Below are 22,516 nucleotides of genomic sequence, written 5' to 3'. Positions count from 1 at the left end.
GGGGTCGGCTGCCAGCGCCCCCACGCGCGATGGCCCCACGGGAGGCGTGAATCCAGCGCTGGGTAGGACTACCCGCCCGCCGCCGCAGGGGCGGCCTCGCCGGAGCCCCCCCCCCCCCCCCGCTGCCGGCCCCGCGCGGAGGCCGCGGCGCTGGGGGCTGAGCCCACGCGCGTCCCCGGCGCCACGCCACGCCCCGCCCGCGCGGGCTGCGCGCTCGCGCCCGCGGGGAGAGAGGGCGGGCGGGGTGCCGTGCGCGGCGTGCGCGTGCGCGCGGGGCGAGCGGGCGCGTCCTCGAGGCGGGGCTGCGCGTGCCGTTGCGAGGGGCCCCGCCGCCCCGGGAGCGGGGGCGCCCTCAGGTCAGTGCGGGGGGCGGGGGGAGGACGGGCGGTGCGCGAGGCGGCCGTTACGGCCGTTACCGGGCGGGGAGGGGCGGCGGCGGTGAGGGGAGCGGTGCGGCCCCGCTGGGCCCCGCGCCTTGCGGGGCCGGGGGCGTCCTGGGGTGGGCGAGGGAGCTGCCGCCTGCCGCGGCGCCGGGTGTAAGGGGCGCGTCGGGGCGGTGGCGCCCGTTCCCGGTGGCGGGCGGGCGGGCGGGCCGGCCGGGCTGTGGTGGCGGCGGGGGATCCGGGTCCGGGGCGGGCAGGCAGGCGGCCGTTGGTCCCCAGCCGCCCTGCGGGGACGCTTCCGTGAGGGACAGGGCGGAGCGGCCGCACCTGAGCGCCGGCACCGGCGGGAGCTGCCCGCGCCCGCCGCGAAACTTGGGAAGTGAGAGGCGGGGAGTTCGGTGGGGAGCGGTTCCCCGAGCGCCCGGCCCGGCGCTGAAGCGGTCGGCTCGCCCGGCACAAAGAGCCCCTTGGAAAACGGTGTTTGCTTGATCAAAGTCGTTATTTGTGTCTTAAGCCGCTTCGAGAGGTTTCATTCTTACTTTTCCTCCCCCCGCCCCGAGTATGCAGCTGCCTTTTGTACAGAAGCGGGTTGGCTTCGTCGCGGTACTGGGAGTGAACCGGTGGTGATAAACCGCTGTAAGGGTCGGGTGGTTTGGGATCAAAGATGAAGTGCCAGGAGCACCGAACTTGGGACCCGGCAGTGCCAACATGCCTGACCGCCTGGGCAGTGGGCTCTTCCGCGGGTGGGTGTGTGTAGGCTAGCACTTCCACCTGGAAAAAATTCAGAGTTATGTAAACCTAAAAGTTGGGGTTTGGGGTATTTTTTTTTCTGCTTAAAGTAATGCTTCTTTTAAAGAAGAAGTATTTTAAGTATCAATTCAATAAACTTCTTAGAGGAACAATTAATAATTTGCACTTGGTTTGACATAAGTACCACCTCCTCTTCCCCACGTTGTTGGCTGAATTTCCTTATGTACCTATGTCTGAAGACTGACTAGTTTCAGTTAAGGGTCCGCACCTTTACAATTTACTATTTTCCTGTTTGTTTTGTGAAAGTCCACCTGTGGTAACCTTCAGGTTTATAAATTAATTTGCTTATACTGTTTCCTGACTGGTGATGCATTTTAAAATAGGAGGGAGTAGTGAGTTGTTCTTGCTTGAAAGTGACAAAAAGTTTGAACTGAAGTTATGATATTTAAGTGTTTCTAAAATGATGATTACTAACATACCTAATTAAAACAACAGACTATGTCTCATCTGGAGAGTGCTGGTGCAGGTTTTCTGCACCGTTGTTAGTTGTCACCATACTTTGTTTTCAGCATGTGATCTGAATGTCAAACTTCAATATGTGTCCTGGGCTTTTTGATTGTTTTTTGTAGAGAGGTGTGATGTTGGGTTATAGGCATACAATACCATATTTGATGCTACTTTAACTTTTATGCTAGAGTCAGGCTCAAAATAGCTTTTATTTTAGTGGGAAAGAAGTCATCTCACCATTTCCTACAGAAAGTATGTGCAGTATGTCACAATGCACAGTATCTTGGGTTTTCTGGGTAATTTAACTTTGCAGATCAAATCTCTTAGGTCCTTACTCATTTGAAATAAGTTCCGCAGGATTGCCGCAGTTGAATTTAGAGTGCAATGCTTTTTTTTAATCCCCCATGTAAGTACGCTGCAGCTAACTGCACAATAACTTTCCTTGTTTCCCCTCCAGTGATCCTCAGCTCTGCCCTGGAGGAAACACCTTTCAAAAGCAATGTGGAATTCCTTTAGCTTGTCCTTTAAGGTTGAAAAAAAAGATGTAAGTTGCAACAGTAATTTTTATTATTTGGACACGTGCTTGTTAAAGCCTGTGAGCAAATATTTATCTCTAAAGTTACCAAACAGTTGTTATGTCTATGATGAAAGCATCAGTGTTAGGGTAGGCTCAATTAAAACAGAGGTCTGATGATTGATAAGCTGTGCATTGTGTTGTCAGAAGAAATTTAGGCCTTCACCTGTTGTGTGAACTTGCGCAAATGACACTAGTTTTGCAACAGAATATTGTCCATGCCCAGCATTAGCTTTCTCTGATAATTCAAGATAGTTCTCCTGTGACACTCTCTCTACTAACTCCTCAAACCTTGCTGGCTATTGTTTTGTTTTACACGAGCAAATGTTCAGATACCTGAGCTGACATGGAAGCCCTGTTTTGTGAGGCACTATACAAATAAGTGATAAGCAACACTTTCTATCTCAAAGAGCTGATAGGTAAGGCAAAACAAGGAAATAAGAGATGGGAATCTTGGAAGGAAAAGATTAAAAGCTTTCTGTAGTGGAAGTTGTCTTCAGTTCTGTTTTCTGCCATGAAATTGAATTCCAATCCCATGCCTTAATTACAAAACCACATTATATGTATGTATGTCAGAAAACTGGCGGGGGGGGAGGGGGAACACGACATGACACTTAAGTAAAAGGTCACTTCATTTGAATTTGCAAACTTCCCATTTTCCGGGCTTGACTTGTCTGTTTTCTGATCCTGCTGCCGTATCTGAGTTTGATAACTCAGCGAGTCAGAGTAAAATAAAACCAAGGGAGTCCAATGTCTGGAAAGTGTTTGCATTTTAAAACACTGGTGAACTGGTTGGTGATCTGTGAATGTCTGCTGGCTGTCCTGGGTAAGTAGGGTGTAGAATCGCAGAAAACAAATTTGGAAGGCACCTTGAGACATCACCTTGTCCAGCCCCGTTACCTGTATCATGAGATTACCTGATATCCTGAATAAATATTTCACCAGGGGATCATATACCATTTCAGTACAGGACTGAAGGACTTGTTGATAACATCCTCCTGTGACAGGTTATGCATGTACCAGGTTACACTCTGTATTCACTCTAGCTGCAGTTTCTCCTCTTCACATCCAAAGCAATTTAAAGGAGCCATTTTCTTAAAAAAACCTACATTCTCTGGAATTACATCTTTGCTGCCTCCCTGTTTGCTCAAAGCATGCTTGGTTGCAAGGGTTTTCTGCAAGTATGAAAAGAAAGCAACTCTTCAGTTAGGTAGCATGTTTGCTTGTGCCTGATAGGTGTGAGATTTTATATGTAGGCTTGCAATAGTTGATGGAAGAAAACCCCTTTAAAATCTAATCCATAATATGCCACATGCTACTTAACGGCATGTCACCTTGCCCACTTAGCAGGGGAGCAAAGTGCAAGCCATACTCTTAACACTGGGGAGGAGCTAAAGCTAGCTGTGTATTATTTACAACAGAAATGTACGCAGTGGCTTACACTGTCCCTTTGTTGCAGTTATTTTGCCTTCCTTTGGAGTCCTCAGCATACAGTTCAACTTGGAGATGAAAGAAACCTCTGCCCTATTAGGCAGCTTGCTTAATTTCTATCGAGAAACATAGCTCAAAAGAATGCTGTGTGATATTAGGGTAATATAATGCACTTAAACAAAGCGCACCTAGGTGCATTTGACTTATTAGCACTATTTGATTTTTTTGTCTTCAGTAATACTCTCCTATCAGACCAAGGTGATACTACTCAATGTATACCAAGAAAAAGTAAAGGTTTTCATACTATGAAACTTTATAATACATAAAACTAATGTGTATGTATGTTTACCTTGCACAGTCCCTTAATTATGCTCTCATGTTTGATTACTTGCACCTTCCTTAATTTTTTTTGTTTTTTTCTTCTTCTCAAGTTCTGATGTGTCCTTGGGTCTCTGAAACAGTTATTGTGAAGGAGAACAGACATTTAGGATATCTTAACATTGCTAGACAAATACGTCTTAATGCTTAAAAATACATTCTGAAACCAGAATTTGAGGAGTATGTATGTTCGTCTTGAAAATTCATTACTGCAAAGTAGCTGCAATTCACTTGTAAAGAGGAGGAGAAACTGATCAAAATACTAAAGCATAACTGATCTAACAGGCAAGTGTGACTGAAATGTTTGCAGCAAAGGAAGGTAAATCTGATTTTCTAAAACAGTTGATAAGATAAAAATTTGGCAATATCTTCATCCCCCTGTGGAATGGCCATTCAGAGGCTGCGTGTGCTGTGAGTCTGGAAACAAAGTTAGAGCAAGTAACAGGATCCACAGCTTCTAATGTGTGGCAAAGGAAGATTAATTCAGTACAGTGCAGTTTAATGGGTGTAACATTTGGTTCCATTCCTTGAATTATTTGGATGCAGCTCAGGTTAGCAGCAATCAGTCTCTCATATCTAAAAATTGGGGTTATTAAACAATTGTAAAAGCATTGCAAGAGTTGTTACTCACGGGTTTTGATTCTCAATTTTGAGAAGCGAGAGCAACCGCGTTTCAGAACGCATTTCTTATCAAATGCTTGGTTTGCCAAGGGACTGACCTGTTCCTCTTTCACTAACTGGGGTAATCTTCCTCTTTTGTCATTTAAAATGCAGTGGGAACAAGAAGCTGTACCAGTTTTTCCCCCATTTAAAATACTGAATGGGTCCAGATATGTTGTTCTGCTGTAAACACAGGTGTGCTGAGTTGCTGATCTGCTTTGGGTTTTTAAGCTACATGTTCCCTAAACTTCACTAGATGTAAAACTATGGATTAGCATGATGTAGTTTTCCCATGACAGACGTTAATGACATTTACATTACACCACCTAACCAAGCTTTCCAAAAGTCCCCTCTGTTTTTCTTAACCTTGTTGGAAGGTGCCTGTAGCACGGCAGTTCTAGGAGACTGAAATTTGCAGGCCACGGAACAGGTATGGCGTGGGTGGTAGCAATAGCCTCTCCCTCTCTTTTGTCCCATGGAGTACTTCAATGCTATGGTTTGACGTGGTGAAAGTAGGTTATCTGCATGTGAAAAACGTAGTCATTGAATTATATGCCAACATAAGCAACTGTAATCCAGTCTCCCTGTGGATGCTCACGGGGTACTTACTCTTCTAGTACCATCGGTTCTTACAAGCAAGGACTCGCTGAGAAAGTGTCTTCTCTTTATCTGTGTTAGCATTTGCATTTTGCAGATTTACTCTATGTAGGAGGACAAAGATATTTGGGAACTGCTGATGTAAAGGAGCAGGACTGGTTGCCTTACAACCTGCCCTTTACAGAGCCTATATTGATTTAACTGTTCAGTTTAAAAAGAATAGTTTCTGAGCCAAGTTAAAATTAGTATAAAGGTTTGTCTACATAGGCAAGATCTGTCTGTGAGATAGGAAGCTCTGTCTGTAGTCATCCGATCCCAATCTCTCCCTTGAAATAGACAGCATGTGAGTACTAATTGTAGTGGTGGTTTTTCTGAAGTGCACAAAGATCACTAGCTTCTTTCTCACAGGGCACTGAACAATCATTAAATGCTAATGACTTTTGATTACCGTTGACCTCGGTCAATTTAGAATTAGTGACCTAGAGACGAAAACCACTGTATCTCATTACCAATTTCCTGAGATATCTGATCTTTCCTTTGTAAGTCAGTTTTGGTAAGAGGCAGAGTAGAATTAAAGTTGACCTCTCTTAAAAAAGGTTGAATGCTTTCAGGTTTGCAATATCATGTTTAGAAATAAATTTAAAAAAATGGTAGCCACTAAGAAGGAACTTATTTTTTGACCCCACAGATTGTCAAGAGCAAAACTCAACATGAAATGAAATGGACAAGCTAGCGTAGTAGTGATGGGGAAGAAATGCATAATTTGACACTTTTAAATTAGTAGAAAAACAGTTTATCTCCTGTAACATTGAATTGAATTCTCATTTTGTAGTTGCAGGTTTTCTCACCTCAAAGTTCATTTATAATTCTTGTTTTCACTTTGAACTATCAAGAAGCAAATTAATGTATATAGAATAAATTGCAAATTCTGCTCTGGGTTATTTTCTACCTGCAGTTCCCAAACTATGGTATTGGGGAATATATCTCAGCAGCCTGGTAAAATCATATATTTTGTGTTGTAATGAAGCATTTCACATTACTTCTTTCCATATGCATGGAAGAGAACATTTGTGTGATAATTCACTGTAATGGGATCAATGTGTTGTTCACTGTAGGTTGTTTAAACATAAGCCTTTCTTTATGTGGTTATGGTTTATATGGACTGTCATTCATGCAGCAAGCATGGCATTGAAATCATAATGAAAAAAAGAGGAGAATTTTAAACATTTTTTTTTCTTGCTCACTTTAATACACTAGGTATATTTATTTTGACCCAGCTGGGAACAAAACCTTTAACTTTAAAAACAAAACCCAACAATGTAGAGAAGTTTTTTGTGTTACATTGTGTTTGGGGCCTAAATTGCCCCAAACTGGGGTTAAATTGCAAACTTTAAGCAGCTAAGCAAGAAAGTAAGGGGGAAAAAATGACAGCAGGAGGTGTTGCACTTTGTGTAGGAACAGGTTCATGGAGAGCCAATTGAAATCCACACAGAAGGAAAGTGGTTGTTTATTCGCAAGTAAACATAGGGCTAAATGTTACTCTTGAATATAATGTTTTGTTTTGATTGCTTTGTCTCAAAAAGGGAATTGCTGTAAAAAAAAAAAATGAAAATGATTGCAGATACAAAAAGGACATATTAAAAAGATTAAGGCTGCTTTGGTAGGAAGACCAAAAAGAAGTGCCATGCAGCAACATAGCCTATATGGTAGCAAATAATACAAGAATGAAAGAGTAAAAGACATCTGAATACTGATTCTTTAAGCTTCTATTTTATGTAAGTTTGTATTTACCTGTTGACTGGGGTGCTCAGGGCTTTCTGCTTTTGTTTTCTTTAAAGCATTAAGGGCATTTAGGAAAAAAAATGTAAAAACTATCTTAGTGGATAATATTACACAAAGTGTTTAAATCCTCATGCTTTAAACTCTAAGCAGTTAAGAAGAATATTTGCCAGTGTATATGTTGCTAGTGTAGTATAGGACCTATAGCAAAATACAATTTAGCTATTTTGGACTTTGGTTTAAAGTTTCTAGTGTTGGTTCAAGATGCGGTTCTACGCTGATACTATTCTACTCTTTCCCAGCTCTTGGCTATTCTGGGAAAGAAATGCTCTCTATTTTTTTTACCCTATATTCTGGCTTCTCTGAGAGTCTTTACAATTTTGCCCATCTTTCTCCCTGCTTTTAGTTGTCTTTTTTTTTTTTTTTTTTTTTTCCCCTAACCTCTCCATAGAAGGCCTTACTGAGTAGGAGTTCAGGGCCAGCTTTTCTATGCAACAGAATGAAGTGGATGCAATCCTGGTTACTTTCAGTGCTGCCAGTCAGAAACTTAGGAGAGGGGAGGTTGGAAGATTTTGTCAACTCTAATTACATTTTTTTACTTGAGGAAATCAAGAGAAGAGCTATTAGTCCGCTTTCCAAATGAGCGTTTTTACAAACAAAAGGGTTGGCGTGGTGATCAGGAAGGATTCTTCGAAGTGACTACGTAATTCATAGATAGGTAAACAGAACTAGGCTCCTCAGCTGTGTGGGTTGGGTTTGTTGAGGGGGGTTTTTTTGTTTATTTGTTTTTTGAATTTGTACATTCCATTTTTAAATGAGTGCTTAAAGTCAACTTAAATTCAATGAAAGTTAGCAGTGGACAGGTAGATTTGTTAAACAGTAACGGTGTGTGTTTATTTTGGTTAATCAAGCTGTATCGTCTGAAATTTGTTTCCTTGTAAGGGGAAATACAGAATTTAAACAAAGAATGTTAATAATGCATAGGGATAATAACTGCCAAGGGACAGACTTGGCAACTTTACAAAAAAGAAATATATGCATTTTCTCATTGCCTACTTGGAATTCATTCCTTTATTCATGATCTGGTTGTAACAGACAATTGGGAATTTTGATGAAAGTGTGTTTTTTATAGAATTGTCCAGTTTGTGGTACTACATGAAGAATGGACCTGTAAATGAGAGATATAGAAAAACAAAACTTAGAAGAAGAAGCAACAAAATATATAAAAACTTGGGTATACTTGCTATTGCAGCAGGAGAGACTGATGTAATATGAGGAAGAGTACTCCCATCAACCCTGGAAATTCAATGATTTCTCAATTGGAAGTTACCTTTAGAAAGGCATAATTACAGTAGTACCATACTATTAAAAGTTGTACCAAGAGCTGGGCTATAATATGACTCCTGTGCCAACCCTCACAATGGTGTGAAGGTATATTATGGTCTTAAGGAATAAATGAAACTGCAATTGCAGGTATATTGCACACATTTGGATTTGAAGAGCAAAATTGACGCTTCTGTTGTTCGCAATATTTAATCAGGAACTGATTTCCATGGGCTTGTAACTTGCTTCTAATAATTTGAAAGGGGCATGTAACTTGATGCGTGGTATCTCAGCCTCAGAATATAGTCCTTTGCTTAATTCTTCACCTCTAGCATTTTGGATTTTCATTAGGCCAGTGTTAAGATTTAAGCGTGGAATTTCCTACACCCTTTAAGTTAAAGTATTTGTGGTTTGACCTCTTTGCTTATAAAATAAAGATTAATGTGCCTTTGAAGAACTGTATTTCCCTTTTTCTAAGTTGTATATATCAAGTTTGGTTCTGTTAATATATAGTAAATGAAGAAAAATTAGAATTGCTGAAGAAGATTAGGAACACATTGTAATAAGCTTTCAAAAACTGATAGATCTTTGGGTGAGAGGAGGTCAATTTCCTTGATCCTCTTGCCAGAGACAGACTGATTTGGACTTGGGGTTTTGACTAGTCTTTCAACAGGGAGTAAGTAGTTCATAGGTTGCTTTTACTGACTGCTAATATATTGATTTGTAAATTCATTAACAGTATATGTATAGTAAAAGAAGAAAACTATGTTGTAGGAAAATAAATGGAAGTTGCTGCCAAAATGGAAAGAATAGTGGGTAAAACTAGAACTAATTCTTTGGTGTTTTTTTCCCATTTCACATGCATCTAATGATTGGTTTAGAAGAGTTAGTTTCTAAGCTGATAAAGTGCAGTGGAAGGTGGTATAAAGTCTGTAACAGGTTTGTAGATTTTCATAGGAACTTTTGCAGTCTGTTGTGGAATTGACACTATTTTCCAGTTATAGCAGACCAGATTTTGGTGGGTGGCTTAAGAACAGGCTAAGATGGCGGTTAGGCTTTCTATTTACTGGAGCGGATTTTTATCCTGTCATGAAAATACTTGTCTCCTGGGGAGTCTGTCTGACTTCTGGATTCAGGTGGAACATGTTTCAGCTGCAGCTTCTCCCTCCCTTCCTTTCCCAAGAAAGCACAACATGCTATACATGCGTTGTGTTTTACAGAAGTCAAAGGTATCGTGGACTCCTATGGCTTCACGTTTATGATCTTTCCCAGAATGAGTTGACCAGCCAGTCCGTCTGCCATTTTCTTTCTCTTCTGTAGCCTCCCAGTGACCTTATCAGGTGTGTGTATAACCTTTGGATTTGTACTGGTCAAATGGTTTGAAAAAATGTGCAAGGACCTTGACTTTTGTATACTTTAGTAGTCTATAAAATGGATTTATGGAATGAAAATCAAATCTCTCATCTTTGATTGCTATCTTTTGCCTTCTGCCAACTGCAATGCTGAGAACCAGATTTTCTGCAGAATGCATGGTTTTTCTTATCTTTAAGGATTTTTTAGAACTGCTTTCTTTTGAAATGTCTGTCCTGTGCAGTGGCAAAAGGGTTATTTTTGTAACTAGAAGGGCTGGAAATTTACATAAGGAGGGGAAAAAAACTTAGGTAAACTCAACAAACTCAGATTTTGTGCTGAGAGTACTTGCTGTGTCCCTGTTACAAACTCTCAGCTGTAAGCAGTTATAACCATCGCATCGGTGGGATCAGTTTCTTCTCCTTTACCCCTTTTTTTACCTCTCTACAGTTCAATATGGCTTAGGTGGTTAGTTTCCCTTCCAAATCAATCTGTTGCAGATAAAAAAAGTAAAAACAAAAGGCGGGGGGGAGAGAAAGAAAAGCTTGCTAGAAAAGTTATTTCTTTGGAAATTACATAGCCTGCCTCTCAATGTATTTAGGAATGTATCTCTGCCTTTCAGCCACACCAGGCATAAGGCACCATCTTCTTTAAAATTACCGGTGAAGGAGATTTTGCTCTAAGACATTGGGTTGTGAAATGTAGTAGCCGAGGCATGGGCATGTATCCTTCTGTTTCCCCCTTCCATAAGCAGTGACTTCAAACAGAGAGGATAGATGTGTGTCTGGAAACGGTATCATCTCAAACCACTGCAGTGAAGTCTCTAAGTGGCCAACTGCCAGGGTGTCTAGTTAGTGTTTAATATGGAATGTCTCCCAAGAAGACCTGATAATCTTTGAAATACCTGTACTTAGGTTTTACAGTTTCAGGTTTAAAGACACCCAGAGATTGTGTGTTACAAAGCTATAGCTGTGATTCAAGCAGTTGTGATGGTGTTTCAATAAATAGCCTGAGTAACATTTCTGTGCTTCAGTTTAAGTCAGTGGCAGATTTCTGTCAGGGATTTCAGCAAGTCAGCCATTTCTCCAGCAACCTTTGATCACTTTAATTTTGCTGTTGTACTCTTGTCCAGCAAAACTAATTAAGGCTAAAAGTGGCTAAATTTGCTTTGAAAGCAAAAGGGATTTTTTTCTTTAAAACTTGAGAATAATTATTAAATCTTATTTTAATTATCCCCCCCCCAATATCTTAAGGTGTGAATATTGACACCTAATACCTAGTATTTTTTATTTCCCTGCTTTTGTTTTTAAGTGGCTACGTTTACGTGTTTGGTTTTGGTTTTTTTATACACTTGACCTACTGTTAAGGAAATCTGATCTAAATTTAAGTTCTAAGTAAACTAATGACTGAAAATTAGTATTCTTTGCTATTTAAATGGTTTGGTAGGGATAGCTTATATCCTGTTTATTTCAGAAAGTATTTGTGTATAAAATCGGAGTGTGTTTTCATCTCGAGGAGTGACTTCTGCCTGAGACTCTCTAAATCATGCAGATTTTTTCATTTAGTGCTTTAAAATATTGATTAAATATATTCACTCTGGTTTGCTTTAATCTAATTGCATATCTAGAAGTTTTCTTCTGATGTGGTGCAGCCATGTCTGGTGTAAGCTAGCTTAATTAGCAGTGCTTAGTGATTTGGGACCCCTGTTAAAGGCTATTATGTTATCTAGAAACATAAGGAGTTAAAGCTAAAGCTGTGACCTCATCTCTATTCACGTTACACTGGAGTAGAAGCTGCGCTGAAAGGGATTGTTTAACTGCATCGCTGTCTTTGCTGCGGCTAGTTGATTGCTTTAATTTGGTTCTGATATCTGTAGTGTGCTTTTGCTGAACAACTGTTATGGTAGGGATTTGTGGGAATACTGGAGACATACGAAGTCATGCTAATATCGACTGCATGTGGAAATAGCTCCCACAGGAATACTTAGACTCAAGTACGTCTTTCTACCTGATTTCAACTTTTTATTGCTTCCCCTGTGAAAATTCAAGCAGCATCAAGGAGAGCTAAAACACACAGGCTTCTTCTGGCCAGTCATGCACTTACGCAACTGTGCATGCTATTTATTACTTTATTACTTAGCGCTACGTATGAAATGAAGAGCGCAACTGCTGTCGCTTTAATGTCAGAGCGGCATACGTTACAATAGGTGTCACTGTGCGGCTGGGTCCAATCGTTATCGGTGACTTCAGCTATTGGCTCCGAATGCTGGCTGACTCCATCTGCAGGGCTGCAATACCTACTCTGTTCCGATCCGTTCAACGCACAAGTTCAGCGTGCCGAGCAGCCTAGCAGTGCTACGGTGTGCATCTTGCCAGCTCCCTTCAGAAAGCCGGTGCTACAGCCACGCGCATACCCTCTTCGCAGGGTGTAGCGCTTGCAGGCGATTCCTGATCAGGAAATCTGGAAAGAAGTAAAACTGGCAGGAATGATGGGGGTGTATTTAACGATTCAAGTACTGGATCAAACTTAAAGCCAGTTTCTTACTCGGTGCACTGGAAAGGTCACCTTGTCTTGCTGGAAAAGAAGCAAACTCTCAGCTCTGCTGCTCTCTGCTTAACAGCTTCCACGTGCATTTCTTAATGTTTCTAGCTAGTTAGGCTATCTAGCTTTACAGACAAGTATACTCATGGTAGATGAGAAAGGAAAGAACATGAAATGTCTCACCTTCTTCTTGATGCTTCCAGAGACGGTTAAGAACAGGTCCAAGAAGAGCTCTAAGAAGGGAAATAGCAGCAGCAGTAGCAGCAGCAAATTGCCTCCAGTTTGCTATGAAATCATTACCTTGAAGACCAAAAAGAAGAAGAAGATGGCTGCTGATATTTTTCCCCGAAAGAAACCAGCCAACACTAATACAACTGCTGTCCAGCAGTACCACCAGCAAAATCTCAATAACAACAACACTATTCCTGCACCTAATTGGCAAGGACTTTATCCAACCATCAGAGAGAGGTAAGTTCAGGGCGGTTTATTTTTGCTGTTTGAATGGAGGGGTGAAAAGTAGCGAAATGTTTGTAATGTATATGTTTGTTTATTAGTTTATTTGGTGAAGAAAACACAGTTGTTTGTTTTTTTTTTTTTCTTTTTTCTCTGTATGTGTGAAACAAGTATTTTGCTAGTGGAAAATATTTTAATATCTCTTTTCCAGACAGTGCAGCTGTTTGTTTTGAGTAAATAAAAATGTTGCTGGAAGCAGCAGCATACCCGTAATGATTTGCTTTAGACCTTGGTGGAGATTTTCAGTGATACATGCTCTTGACTTTTTGATTTCCACTTTTTGAAAAGTTATCATAAGTTTTTGGTTTGGTTTTTTGTTTTTTTTTTTATTGCACACAGACACATGTTTGCCCCCTTAGTTTTTTATCTGGTATATTTGTGTGATGATGTATAAAGTAGCTTAAAACAAAGTGTGACCTGCTTCTCTTTACTAACATGCAACTTTAAATTGTTAAGAAATTACGTTTCTTGGGTCTGGGCCAAGCACAGAATTACTGGGCACCATAAATTAACACAACTACCTCTGTTTGTAGAAATGCAGTGATGTTCAACAATGACTTGATGGCAGATGTTCATTTTGTGGTCGGGCCACCAGGTGGGACCCAGCGGCTGCCAGGACACAAAGTAAGCAACAGCTGCATTATCAGCTCAGGCGGGGTTAGCCGGAGAGAGCTCCCACGGTTACGTAGCGTGGGAGGCTCGGCTCTTCTGGGACAGGCGTAATTCTGTATTTTAAAAGGCTACATGCAGTGGAATAGTCTGTCCCTTGCTTTTCTTTGTGTTTCCAGTTAAAGAGAACACTTGTGCTAAGGCAGTCATTGTAAAGTTAGGAATACTGCTTTGTGCTGCTGATTAATATTACTCTTGAGATTTTCTAGAAGTGGTTAACTTCTGTAGTGGATATGAGCATTTTCCAGTAGCTAATGCATATATGCCCATGAGAGTAAAATACAGGGAAAATGTGTGATTCTGTTCTTAACTTTGACTTCATTTCTTACTGAAGTGTGTCTGTAGAGTCTGTCAGTGAAGCCCAGTATGCTGAGAGTGGCTCTCCCACATTGTTTTTGTTGGCAGTGCTTTCAGTTTAAAGCATGAAATAAGATTTCCCTTTCTCAACAGTATGTCCTGGCTGTTGGGAGCTCTGTATTCCATGCGATGTTTTACGGAGAGCTTGCTGAGGACAAAGATGAAATCCGTATACCAGATGTTGAGCCTGCTGCTTTTCTCGCAATGCTGAAGTAAGCATCATTCATCTGCTGGATATGTTTTCCTTTGTGATGTATACATACACTGGTAATGTCATAGTTAAAGTAGTAGACTTCCGTATAAACAGAAAGAAAGCAGTTGCTTAAATATTCTTCTGTCTGTGCTTCAAGTATTTTAAACTTTTACCTCATTTTGCTCTCCCCCTTTACTTCCAGGCACGCATATATTAGACTAATGATGTAGGCAGTTACAAATAATGACTTTGACAGGGGATCTTTGGGCACATTGTATACTGTAATGCCTATTGATCTGATTTGTCACTACACATGTTACACAAAGGAATGGAGTTACTAAAAAGAATTGTCAGCTGTAACAACCCCCCCCCCCCCGTTCTACTTTGCAAGCATAGTGAAAAGTTAAAAACACACACACAAAAAAAACCCCAAAACCCAGAATTGCTGGGTTTACATATTGACATCGTTCCAGCTCTTTTATAAACTTGCTGTATGCAGGTCTTCTCTTAAAAAAATGACCCTAAGCTACTGAATATAGCCTCTGAAAAGTAAGTTTCTCCTCATCTATCATATTGATGCATTTGGAAAGTGATAAAAAGGCTGTTTACCTGAATAGGGTTTTTTATTCTAATGGGGGAAAAACAGTCAGTTTGCATGATCATTATTTTTCTTCTTGCAAACTGCGTAAGAAATGCTGTCTTTTCCTAAATGAGCATAATGAAGCAGCTTCCCTGCTGAATTGTCCTTGAATGTATCTATAAACTCTGATTATTAAAGAGAAATGCCCCATCACAGAAATGCTATGGCTTTGAAGATTTTTTCCCTTCAGCTTTAGTAACTGCCATTGCTTTCTGATAAAGAATATACATTAGTATCTGATAGTGATCCTTTTAATGTGCTGCAGATTTTCTTGCATGTAATGGTGTAATCACTACCTAGCAATTTATTGTATTTCATAGATTGTTTTGACTAGCTCGTGGTTACAGAATGGTTTCTTTTTTTCTTTTACATTTCAGTGGCACTGTACATGAACATTCAAAGTTGCATATAGAGTTTGTTGCATAGAGTTTTTATAGGTTATCATGAACATCAGCAATGTTCTGCACAAATATCAATAACTGCCAGGAAAAGCTGAAGTTACACAGATGTTCTGTAGACCTGGAATATAAAGTTAAGATATGACATTATGTAGGTAGGTGCATTATGGATCCTTGCTTTGGGCCTTTCTGGTTTTGCGGGTGTTTTCTGCAGAGCTCAGACTTGTGCTTTACTTTCATGCAGAATTTTACAAGGCACAAATACAAGATACTTGGATTCCCTAGCCCCCCTTCCTTTTTGAACAGCTAATCTATTTCACTCTGGCTAAACATGATTTGCCATATAAAAACTGAATGCTTTCTGAATTTATCATTAAGAAATGTGTTCAGAAAGCAAACCTGGAAAAGAGAGTATCAATACCGACATCTAGGTCTTGGCATATTATTTAGCCCATGGCAATTTAGAAAACTATCTTTGAGAGCATGGCCAGAACCATGGAATTCTTCACCTTCTCAGCTTTTATTTAAAAAACCAAAAGACCACAAAAAGTTTGTGGTCTGTGTGAGTGTTGAGCTAACCTTGCCATTGCTAACTTCCACTGATGCAGTGTGCTTGAACCTGCAGAGTGCTCCTGTGTCTGTGAACGCCAGGGGTGTCTGCAGCCGTGACAGTGCAGGGAAGGGAAAGGGATCTTGCTCAGCAGTGCAGCATTCCCCTCATCGCAGGATCCAGTGCGTGTGCTGCACTGGGTGGAGCTTGGGGGGAGCCATGGTCCCCCTCACTTCTGTCCTCCTGGGAAATCATCTCCATGAGTGTTGCTTGCAACTGCTGTGAGCAGTGGATGGCAGAAGGCTTGTGATACTGTTGCTACAGAAGGAAAAGACTTTTTACCTATCCCAAAGCAGCCCTCTCCTTCATATGCTCCTTTCCGCAGGCAGGAGGGGTGCATCATAATGTCCACCAGAAAATACATTGAGTTTATTTTTGTGGGTTTTGGGGTTGGGTGGTTTTTGTTTTGGTTTTGGTTTTTTTTTTCATTTTTGTCTCCCCTGGACAGTGAATTCTCATAGCATAAATATTTTTTTGTCTTTTACTGTATAGTAGGCATTCTGACAACAATCATCAAACAAGGTATTGCCAGATGTACATGTGAAATAATACCTCGACTGGTAGATACTAATTATTCTCCCAGTAGAATTGCTTTGGCTGTTCTCTACAGTTTTAAAAATAGGGTTAAGTTCATAGTCTAGCTGACACACTGAATTGGTGTCTTTAATGTATTATATTTTACCTTAATCTTGACTGTTCAAGTTAGAACCATGGTCTCATCTTATCCCAGGATGAATGTGTTACTAAACTGTCAAACCCTGTGGTCTAGCAGAATCCTCTGTTTAAGAACAGGGTGAAACTGGAATATCAGTAATTGCAGACCAGAGTCGAGGTGCATTGGCAGAGTTAGAAGTGTGGAATATTGCTGACAGCCGATCTGTGCTGTGTCTGTTGTAAATCAGTGATATTAGTTCTTCACTTTCATGAATATGAAACCAGCAACTTTTGTACTATTTCAATTTAAAACAGATGTCATCATTCTCTGCTGTACTAGCAGGCAAAGAGAAGTAATAGAAGGGAGAAAAGAGTTGGAGAGCAATGAGGAGAACCATAAAAATTAATGAATTGATACATTGAAAATTTTTTGGACAGTAAAGGAGCTAAGCCTGTAACCAGTGATATATAGATGTGCTCTTTGTTGTTACAAATAGCCCAGCTGAAACCAAGTAATAAAGGTTAAAAAAAAAAAAAAAAAAGTTTGGGTCTGTGTAAGTATTCTTTTTCTCTGTAACCTCTTAGATTTTATTATATTGCTTGAGCAGTACCTGCTCTGCATGTTTTCTAAGTGTGGCTTGGAGGATAGTACCTTATACCTGCAAAAATACAAATAAAGATATTTACAACTATAACCAGATAAATGTAGGTACAAATTCCACTTTATAAGCACATCTGTTCTGCAAAAAATACATTGTGTTGGGAAACCTGCTAACTAGAAAATTTTAATTAGTACAGGGTCGCATACTACTTCAGCTTTACTGGAGGAAGACACTTTTATCAACCATAACCATCAAGACTTGCTTATCCCTGTGAAGAGTAAAATTGCATTTGGCATGGTTTTAGCACATTGCACTCACCAGCTGCAAATGGGGCCCTGAAGCATGAGATATTAAAACGAACAAACTGTACAATGCTTCATTTCTCTGAGCAATGAATCCCAGCAGTTTAGTCACATAAATAGAATTTCACCTTCATCTCTTCTACCACGCTAGCGTAGCAGTAAAGTTTTTTTTCCTCCTTATGCAATGAAACTGAGAGAAAACACTGTGCTAGTGGAGCTAGGATGTTGTAAGCATTAAGAAACCTGAAAATTAGAATTCTGTGCCTTTTCCTATATGCTTCATCACCCTGTTAAAAAAAACCCCAAACAAAAAACCACACACACAAAAAAAGCCACCCCCCTAAAAAAACGCAACCCAGTAGTTATGAACATGGATGGCACCTGATATACTTTGATAGCATTTCTATTCTTAGACTACCTAGTTATTCCCAATAAACTTGTTTTCATTCCTGTATTTATAGATACACCTCAGTAAATCACCATTCACCATCACGGGACATCCAGTCCAAGTACTCTTTGTAACACGTGTTCCAGACTGTTGTGTTAGCCAAGTAAGGTAGCCCTTGAGGAGCTACTACCTGAGGCAGATAGCCTTTCATTAGCCAAAGCATGTATGGAAGGAACACAGAGCTGGAGGGGCCATAGTTTGTAAACATAACCATTGTCTACATAGCATGTCCCCCAATGTGAAGTTTTATTCACCTTAGATTTGAGCCTGTTCTTTTCCATGGTCTTACATGAGTGATGGATTTGGTTTGTACTTTCTTTCTGGATTTAATCAGTGTTCCCCAAAAGCACTGCTTAGCTTTACTGTGGAGCAATTTAAATATTCTTTGTTTTTAATTTTCAGATGTTGTTGACAAATTATGTTTTTGCATTAAGCTGCAGTGTTACATGCATGTGTTTTATTTCAGATACATATATTGTGATGAAATTGATTTGGCTGCAGATACCGTGCTGGCCACTCTTTATGCTGCCAAGAAGTATATCGTCCCTCATCTTGCCCGCGCCTGCGTCAACTTTCTAGAGACAAGTCTAAGTGCAAAGAATGCCTGTGTGCTGCTTTCCCAGAGCTGCTTATTCGAGGAACCTGACTTGACCCAGCGCTGTTGGGAAGTGATTGATGCCCAAGCTGAGCTAGCTTTGAAGTCTGAGGGGTTCTGTGACATTGATTTTCAGACACTTGAAAGCATTCTCCGAAGGGAGACTCTGAATGCCAAAGAAATTGTTGTTTTCGAAGCAGCTCTGAACTGGGCTGAAGTGGAGTGTCAGCGACAAGAGCTAACGGCTACCATAGAGAACAAGCGCAAAGTCCTCGGGAAGGCTCTATACTTGATACGCATCCCTACCATGGCCCTCGATGACTTCGCAAATGGCGCTGCTCAGTCTGGGATTCTGACTCTCAACGAAACCAATGATATCTTCCTCTGGTATACGGCTGCCAAAAAGCCAGAGTTACAGTTTGTAAGCAAGCCCCGTAAAGGCCTTGTTCCTCAGCGATGCCACCGTTTCCAGTCCTGCGCTTACCGCAGCAACCAGTGGCGCTACAGGGGCCGCTGTGACAGCATCCAGTTTGCTGTTGATAAGAGAGTGTTTATTGCTGGCTTTGGGCTCTACGGCTCCAGCTGTGGATCAGCAGAGTACAGTGCCAAGATTGAACTCAAACGACAAGGAGTTATCCTAGGTCAGAACTTGAGTAAATACTTTTCAGATGGTTCTAGTAACACTTTTCCTGTGTGGTTTGAATATCCAGTGCAGATTGAGCCTGACACCTTTTACACAGCTAGCGTGATTCTGGATGGTAATGAACTCAGCTATTTCGGACAAGAAGGAATGACAGAAGTTCAGTGTGGGAAGGTGACTGTTCAGTTTCAGTGCTCTTCGGACAGTACAAATGGCACTGGGGTACAGGGAGGGCAAATTCCCGAACTCATATTTTATGCTTGAATGAAAGTGTGTGGAGACGAAGCATTTTACTATGAAGAACCTGTCTGGTTCAGGCCTACTGACACTTAGCTTTTTATCTGCAAATATATGATCAGTACAGGTAATATGTAACTAAACGCTGTGGGCAAGTTACTGGCTTGCTATACTTGTAGCATCGTTGGTGATAAAGTTTAAGTGTAATATTTAAACTGGAAGCTCTTAGGAACAAGCAAGTTTTAAAGGCTTTATAAGAGGGTTGCCTGTTTGCTGGTGATGCTAACCCTTTCTTTGATGCACCTGTGAATCACCAGAGGATGTCCCCCTCTTGTATCTCACTAAACACTGTCTTCATTGATCCATTTTCTCTTTCTCCATTTCCTGCTTTCTGCTTGTAATTTCTGGGGGAGGTGGGGGTAGAAAATGAAGAGCCTTGTTTTATAGCGCTCTCTTCTATCTGCTCTTCAGACTTAAGAGCTTCCAATAAACTGAGCTGCTTTTGATCATGGGAGCCAAAAGAAGTGCTTCAGTTGTAAGGAGAAAAAGCAGAGGTTTAAACCTTCATCCTGTGACACTCTCCTGCAGCCAACTGTTCAGGATGGCTACAGGAAGATGGAGAGAAGCAAGCAGCTTTCAGAAAGCTACACAGCATGCTGACCATGTCCACGGTACATGGACATGTTTACAGTGAGGGGGGGATGCAGGCTTGGCAAGTTACCCTCAGAGTACATTTTCTAGGAATCCCACCTTGAAGGCAAGGAAGTACTTGCACATGTTCAGATTGTACATGCAGCTCTTGAAACTCTACTCCCGTGACCTAGTTTTTGCTACATTGAAGTTGATTTGCTATTTAAATGGTTTTTCTTTGAACCCTTGCTAAATAAATGGGAATTAATATCTATCATCCGATGCAGGATAATTTTTTGTTTGGTTTGGGTGGGGTTTTTTTCTTCCTCCTAAACATGGTAGAGGCAGATTATAGAGGAACAAAAGAACGTACCAATCCTGACTTGGACTTTTTCCTGTAATATGAGATTTCTTATTTTTATTACCATACATTATCAGTGAAAATTTAGACAAAGACAGAAGATTCCCAGCTGTGGTCATATTACACTTAGTGTATATTATCAGATAACAGTGAGGAGGAGGAAATCTCTAATGTGTTAATGTTGGATCTCTGGCAACTGCTTATGGTTACACATCAATCAGAGGATTATGTGGTACAGAACCTTTTCCTTGTCTGAATTTTTTTTTTTTTCCCAAACTTCCTGTTATATGTCTGTATTGTTTTTTGGAAAAGTATTAGGGATCATGACTCCATTTATCAGGGAAGGAAATGAGTATAAATAAGAAATACAGGTACTGTTTAAACACAAGAAAATCCTTCACCATTGCATTGGGACAGTTGCTTCTCAGAGGCACACTACCTATTGTAAAGCATCTCATTTCACCTTTGAAGTGGGTTCTGTTTGTTGCGTATGTTCTAACAAAATGAGAGGACCAAATGATTCTTTAGACAGAGTGAAGATTAATGTTACAGTATATCAACACGTTAATGTAGCGTAATCCTAAATTCACTTGTCAGTTTTGTAATAAAAATGTTTTTCTTGTATGATTTCTTACCGGTTTAATACTGTTACTCTAAGTGTTTTTTGACGGTTGGAATCCTGGCCCCTGGCCATCGTAAAGTGCCAGTACATCTTTGCAGTGTCCAAAATACCATCTGAAGTAAGGATGACTGGAGTGTAGATGTCAAACACTTTATGGCCAAAGCCCAGATGTACTCTCTAGGTAATAAAAGGAGAGCCAGGTAAAAAACTGCCCTGCAACATCTATGCTTTTCACCCATCTTAGTGTTTAATGTTTTTTATACATACATACATATATACGTGTGTGTTTACATTTCAGAAAGAATGTTGCTTATAAATACCCTCAAAATATAGAGAAAAATGTTTTGGTTTTTTGTAACAGCTGTACATAATCCAGACTGTTAGTGAAATCTAAACAGAATGCTCCATGGAAAACTCCCAGAGAGAGATTTTAAAAACCTCCAGTTAATTACATTTAGATCTGCAGCCTAAAATAGACAGGAGTATGAATTGTATGGACTGGAGGAAGAGTTGCTGAAGAGACTGCAAAAAGGAATCTTAAGATTGTGATGAGGTAATGGTCATCTACTTTTAGACAACATCTGAGCAGCAGTTCCATTTATTTAAATACATTTGAAAGCAGAGAAAGATGCTAATCAGCTGATTAAGTTTTCTTACAGCAAGCGGTTGATGTACATGTAATTACTCTGAGTGATGATCAGATTGACAAGTTGCTTGCAGTAGCAAGCTACATTCTGAGTTTGGAAAAAAAACAGGTGCCTCAGCTGATGGGACAAATCAGAGTACTGCATTGGTATAACTAGACTTGGGTTCTCACTTCTAATTTATTTTTTGGTTTTTACTTATCTGCAAATAAAGGTGAAGTATCTACTACGTTCACTGGCTGGAACAGAAGTTAAGAGATCAGAATACTGTGTAACTGTAATATGTAGAAAATGAGCTGTTATTTAATTATTATTTTATTTGCTACTTTTATGAAATCTTTTTGATGAAGTAGGATGAAAGCAACCTCTAGCTTAATTCCTCTGAGTCCATTCCGAGTTTTAGGAGCTGGTGCATGTAAAGTTTTTCAGTATGGATGAATAAACATAAGCACCCCAAAATACCTTTTGATGCTTACAGCACAACTTGTTAGCATCAAGCAGTGCTCAGAATCAAGTACTGGTATATAAGAAGGTCTCTAGTATCAGTCACCTTAGGACATCAGGGCACTTAAATACGTGTCTAAATGTGGATTTGGTTGGTTTAGCAGTAGCATCCAAGCTTGAATACATTGATTGACATTTTGCAAGCATCAGCCGTATCAACCTGGAATGTAAGCATAATGTCGATAGAGATCCTTTTGTAGATTCTGTCTTAAACTGTACCTGGCCATCTTTGCTACTTGTATGTTTGATTTTCCTGGTGAGGGGAATCTGTGATAAGAGAGTATGATGTAATATACTTTCTGCATATCTGAAATAGTATTTAAGTAAACATTTTAATTTCTACATAGTTATTGCACTGAACTGTTTTGGGATTTTTTTTTTTTTTATTTGTTGTGATAAACTCAGCTAACTTCAGGTCCCAGCACCCATTTGTGGTGGAGCAGTGTTTGAACTTAGCAGGCTTACAGCATTATTTATAAAGGACAGATATATATAAATATGAAGTACCTCATGTTGAATGTTATTGTACTGTATCTTTAATGTCACAGTGCAGATCTTGTTGGACTCATGAATGTGTATATTCACGTTAAACAAAAATAAAAATGGTTCTTAAATGGTTGTTTC

General features: G+C 40.4%; 1 protein-coding gene across 3 annotated transcripts; it reads left to right on the top strand.

The window, feature by feature from the left end:
- The first annotated feature begins 270 nt into the window (after positions 1-270).
- Positions 271-22,506, top strand: BTBD3 (BTB domain containing 3). Of its 3 annotated transcripts, XM_030022810.2 has the most exons (6): positions 271-356; positions 2,098-2,184; positions 12,477-12,741; positions 13,320-13,410; positions 13,906-14,024; positions 18,126-22,506. In XM_030022810.2, the coding sequence occupies exons 3-6, from the start codon at positions 12,599-12,601 to the stop codon at positions 19,156-19,158; spliced, it is 1,386 nt and encodes a 461-aa protein (XP_029878670.1). In that variant the 5' UTR covers positions 271-356; positions 2,098-2,184; positions 12,477-12,598; the 3' UTR covers positions 19,159-22,506. The 3 variants fall into 3 exon arrangements, with proteins under 3 accessions (XP_029878670.1, XP_029878671.1, XP_029878669.1); XM_030022811.2 differs by lacking the exon at positions 2,098-2,184 and having other exon boundaries at positions 274-356; XM_030022809.2 differs by lacking the exons at positions 271-356; positions 2,098-2,184 and having other exon boundaries at positions 6,953-12,741.
- Positions 22,507-22,516: the final 10 nt, after the last annotated feature.

The sequence above is a fragment of the Aquila chrysaetos genome, chromosome 8, assembly GCF_900496995.4.
Source record: "Aquila chrysaetos chrysaetos chromosome 8, bAquChr1.4, whole genome shotgun sequence".
NCBI classification, from domain to species: Eukaryota; Metazoa; Chordata; class Aves; order Accipitriformes; family Accipitridae; genus Aquila; species Aquila chrysaetos.
This window is presented reverse-complemented; position numbering and strand designations above follow the sequence as displayed.

What these genes read in the sequence shown, in the direction of transcription:
- BTBD3 (XM_030022809.2), top strand. Translation starts at nt 12,419, where the DNA reads ATGGTAGATGAGAAAGGAAAGAACATGAAATGTCTCACCTTCTTCTTG. An exon ending in TATCCAACCATCAGAGAGAG is followed by an intron (nt 12,742 to 13,319) that starts GTAAGTTCAGGG and finishes CTCTGTTTGTAG; the next exon opens with AAATGCAGTGATGTTCAACA. An exon ending in GCTTTTCTCGCAATGCTGAA is followed by an intron (nt 14,025 to 18,125) that starts GTAAGCATCATT and finishes GTTTTATTTCAG; the next exon opens with ATACATATATTGTGATGAAA.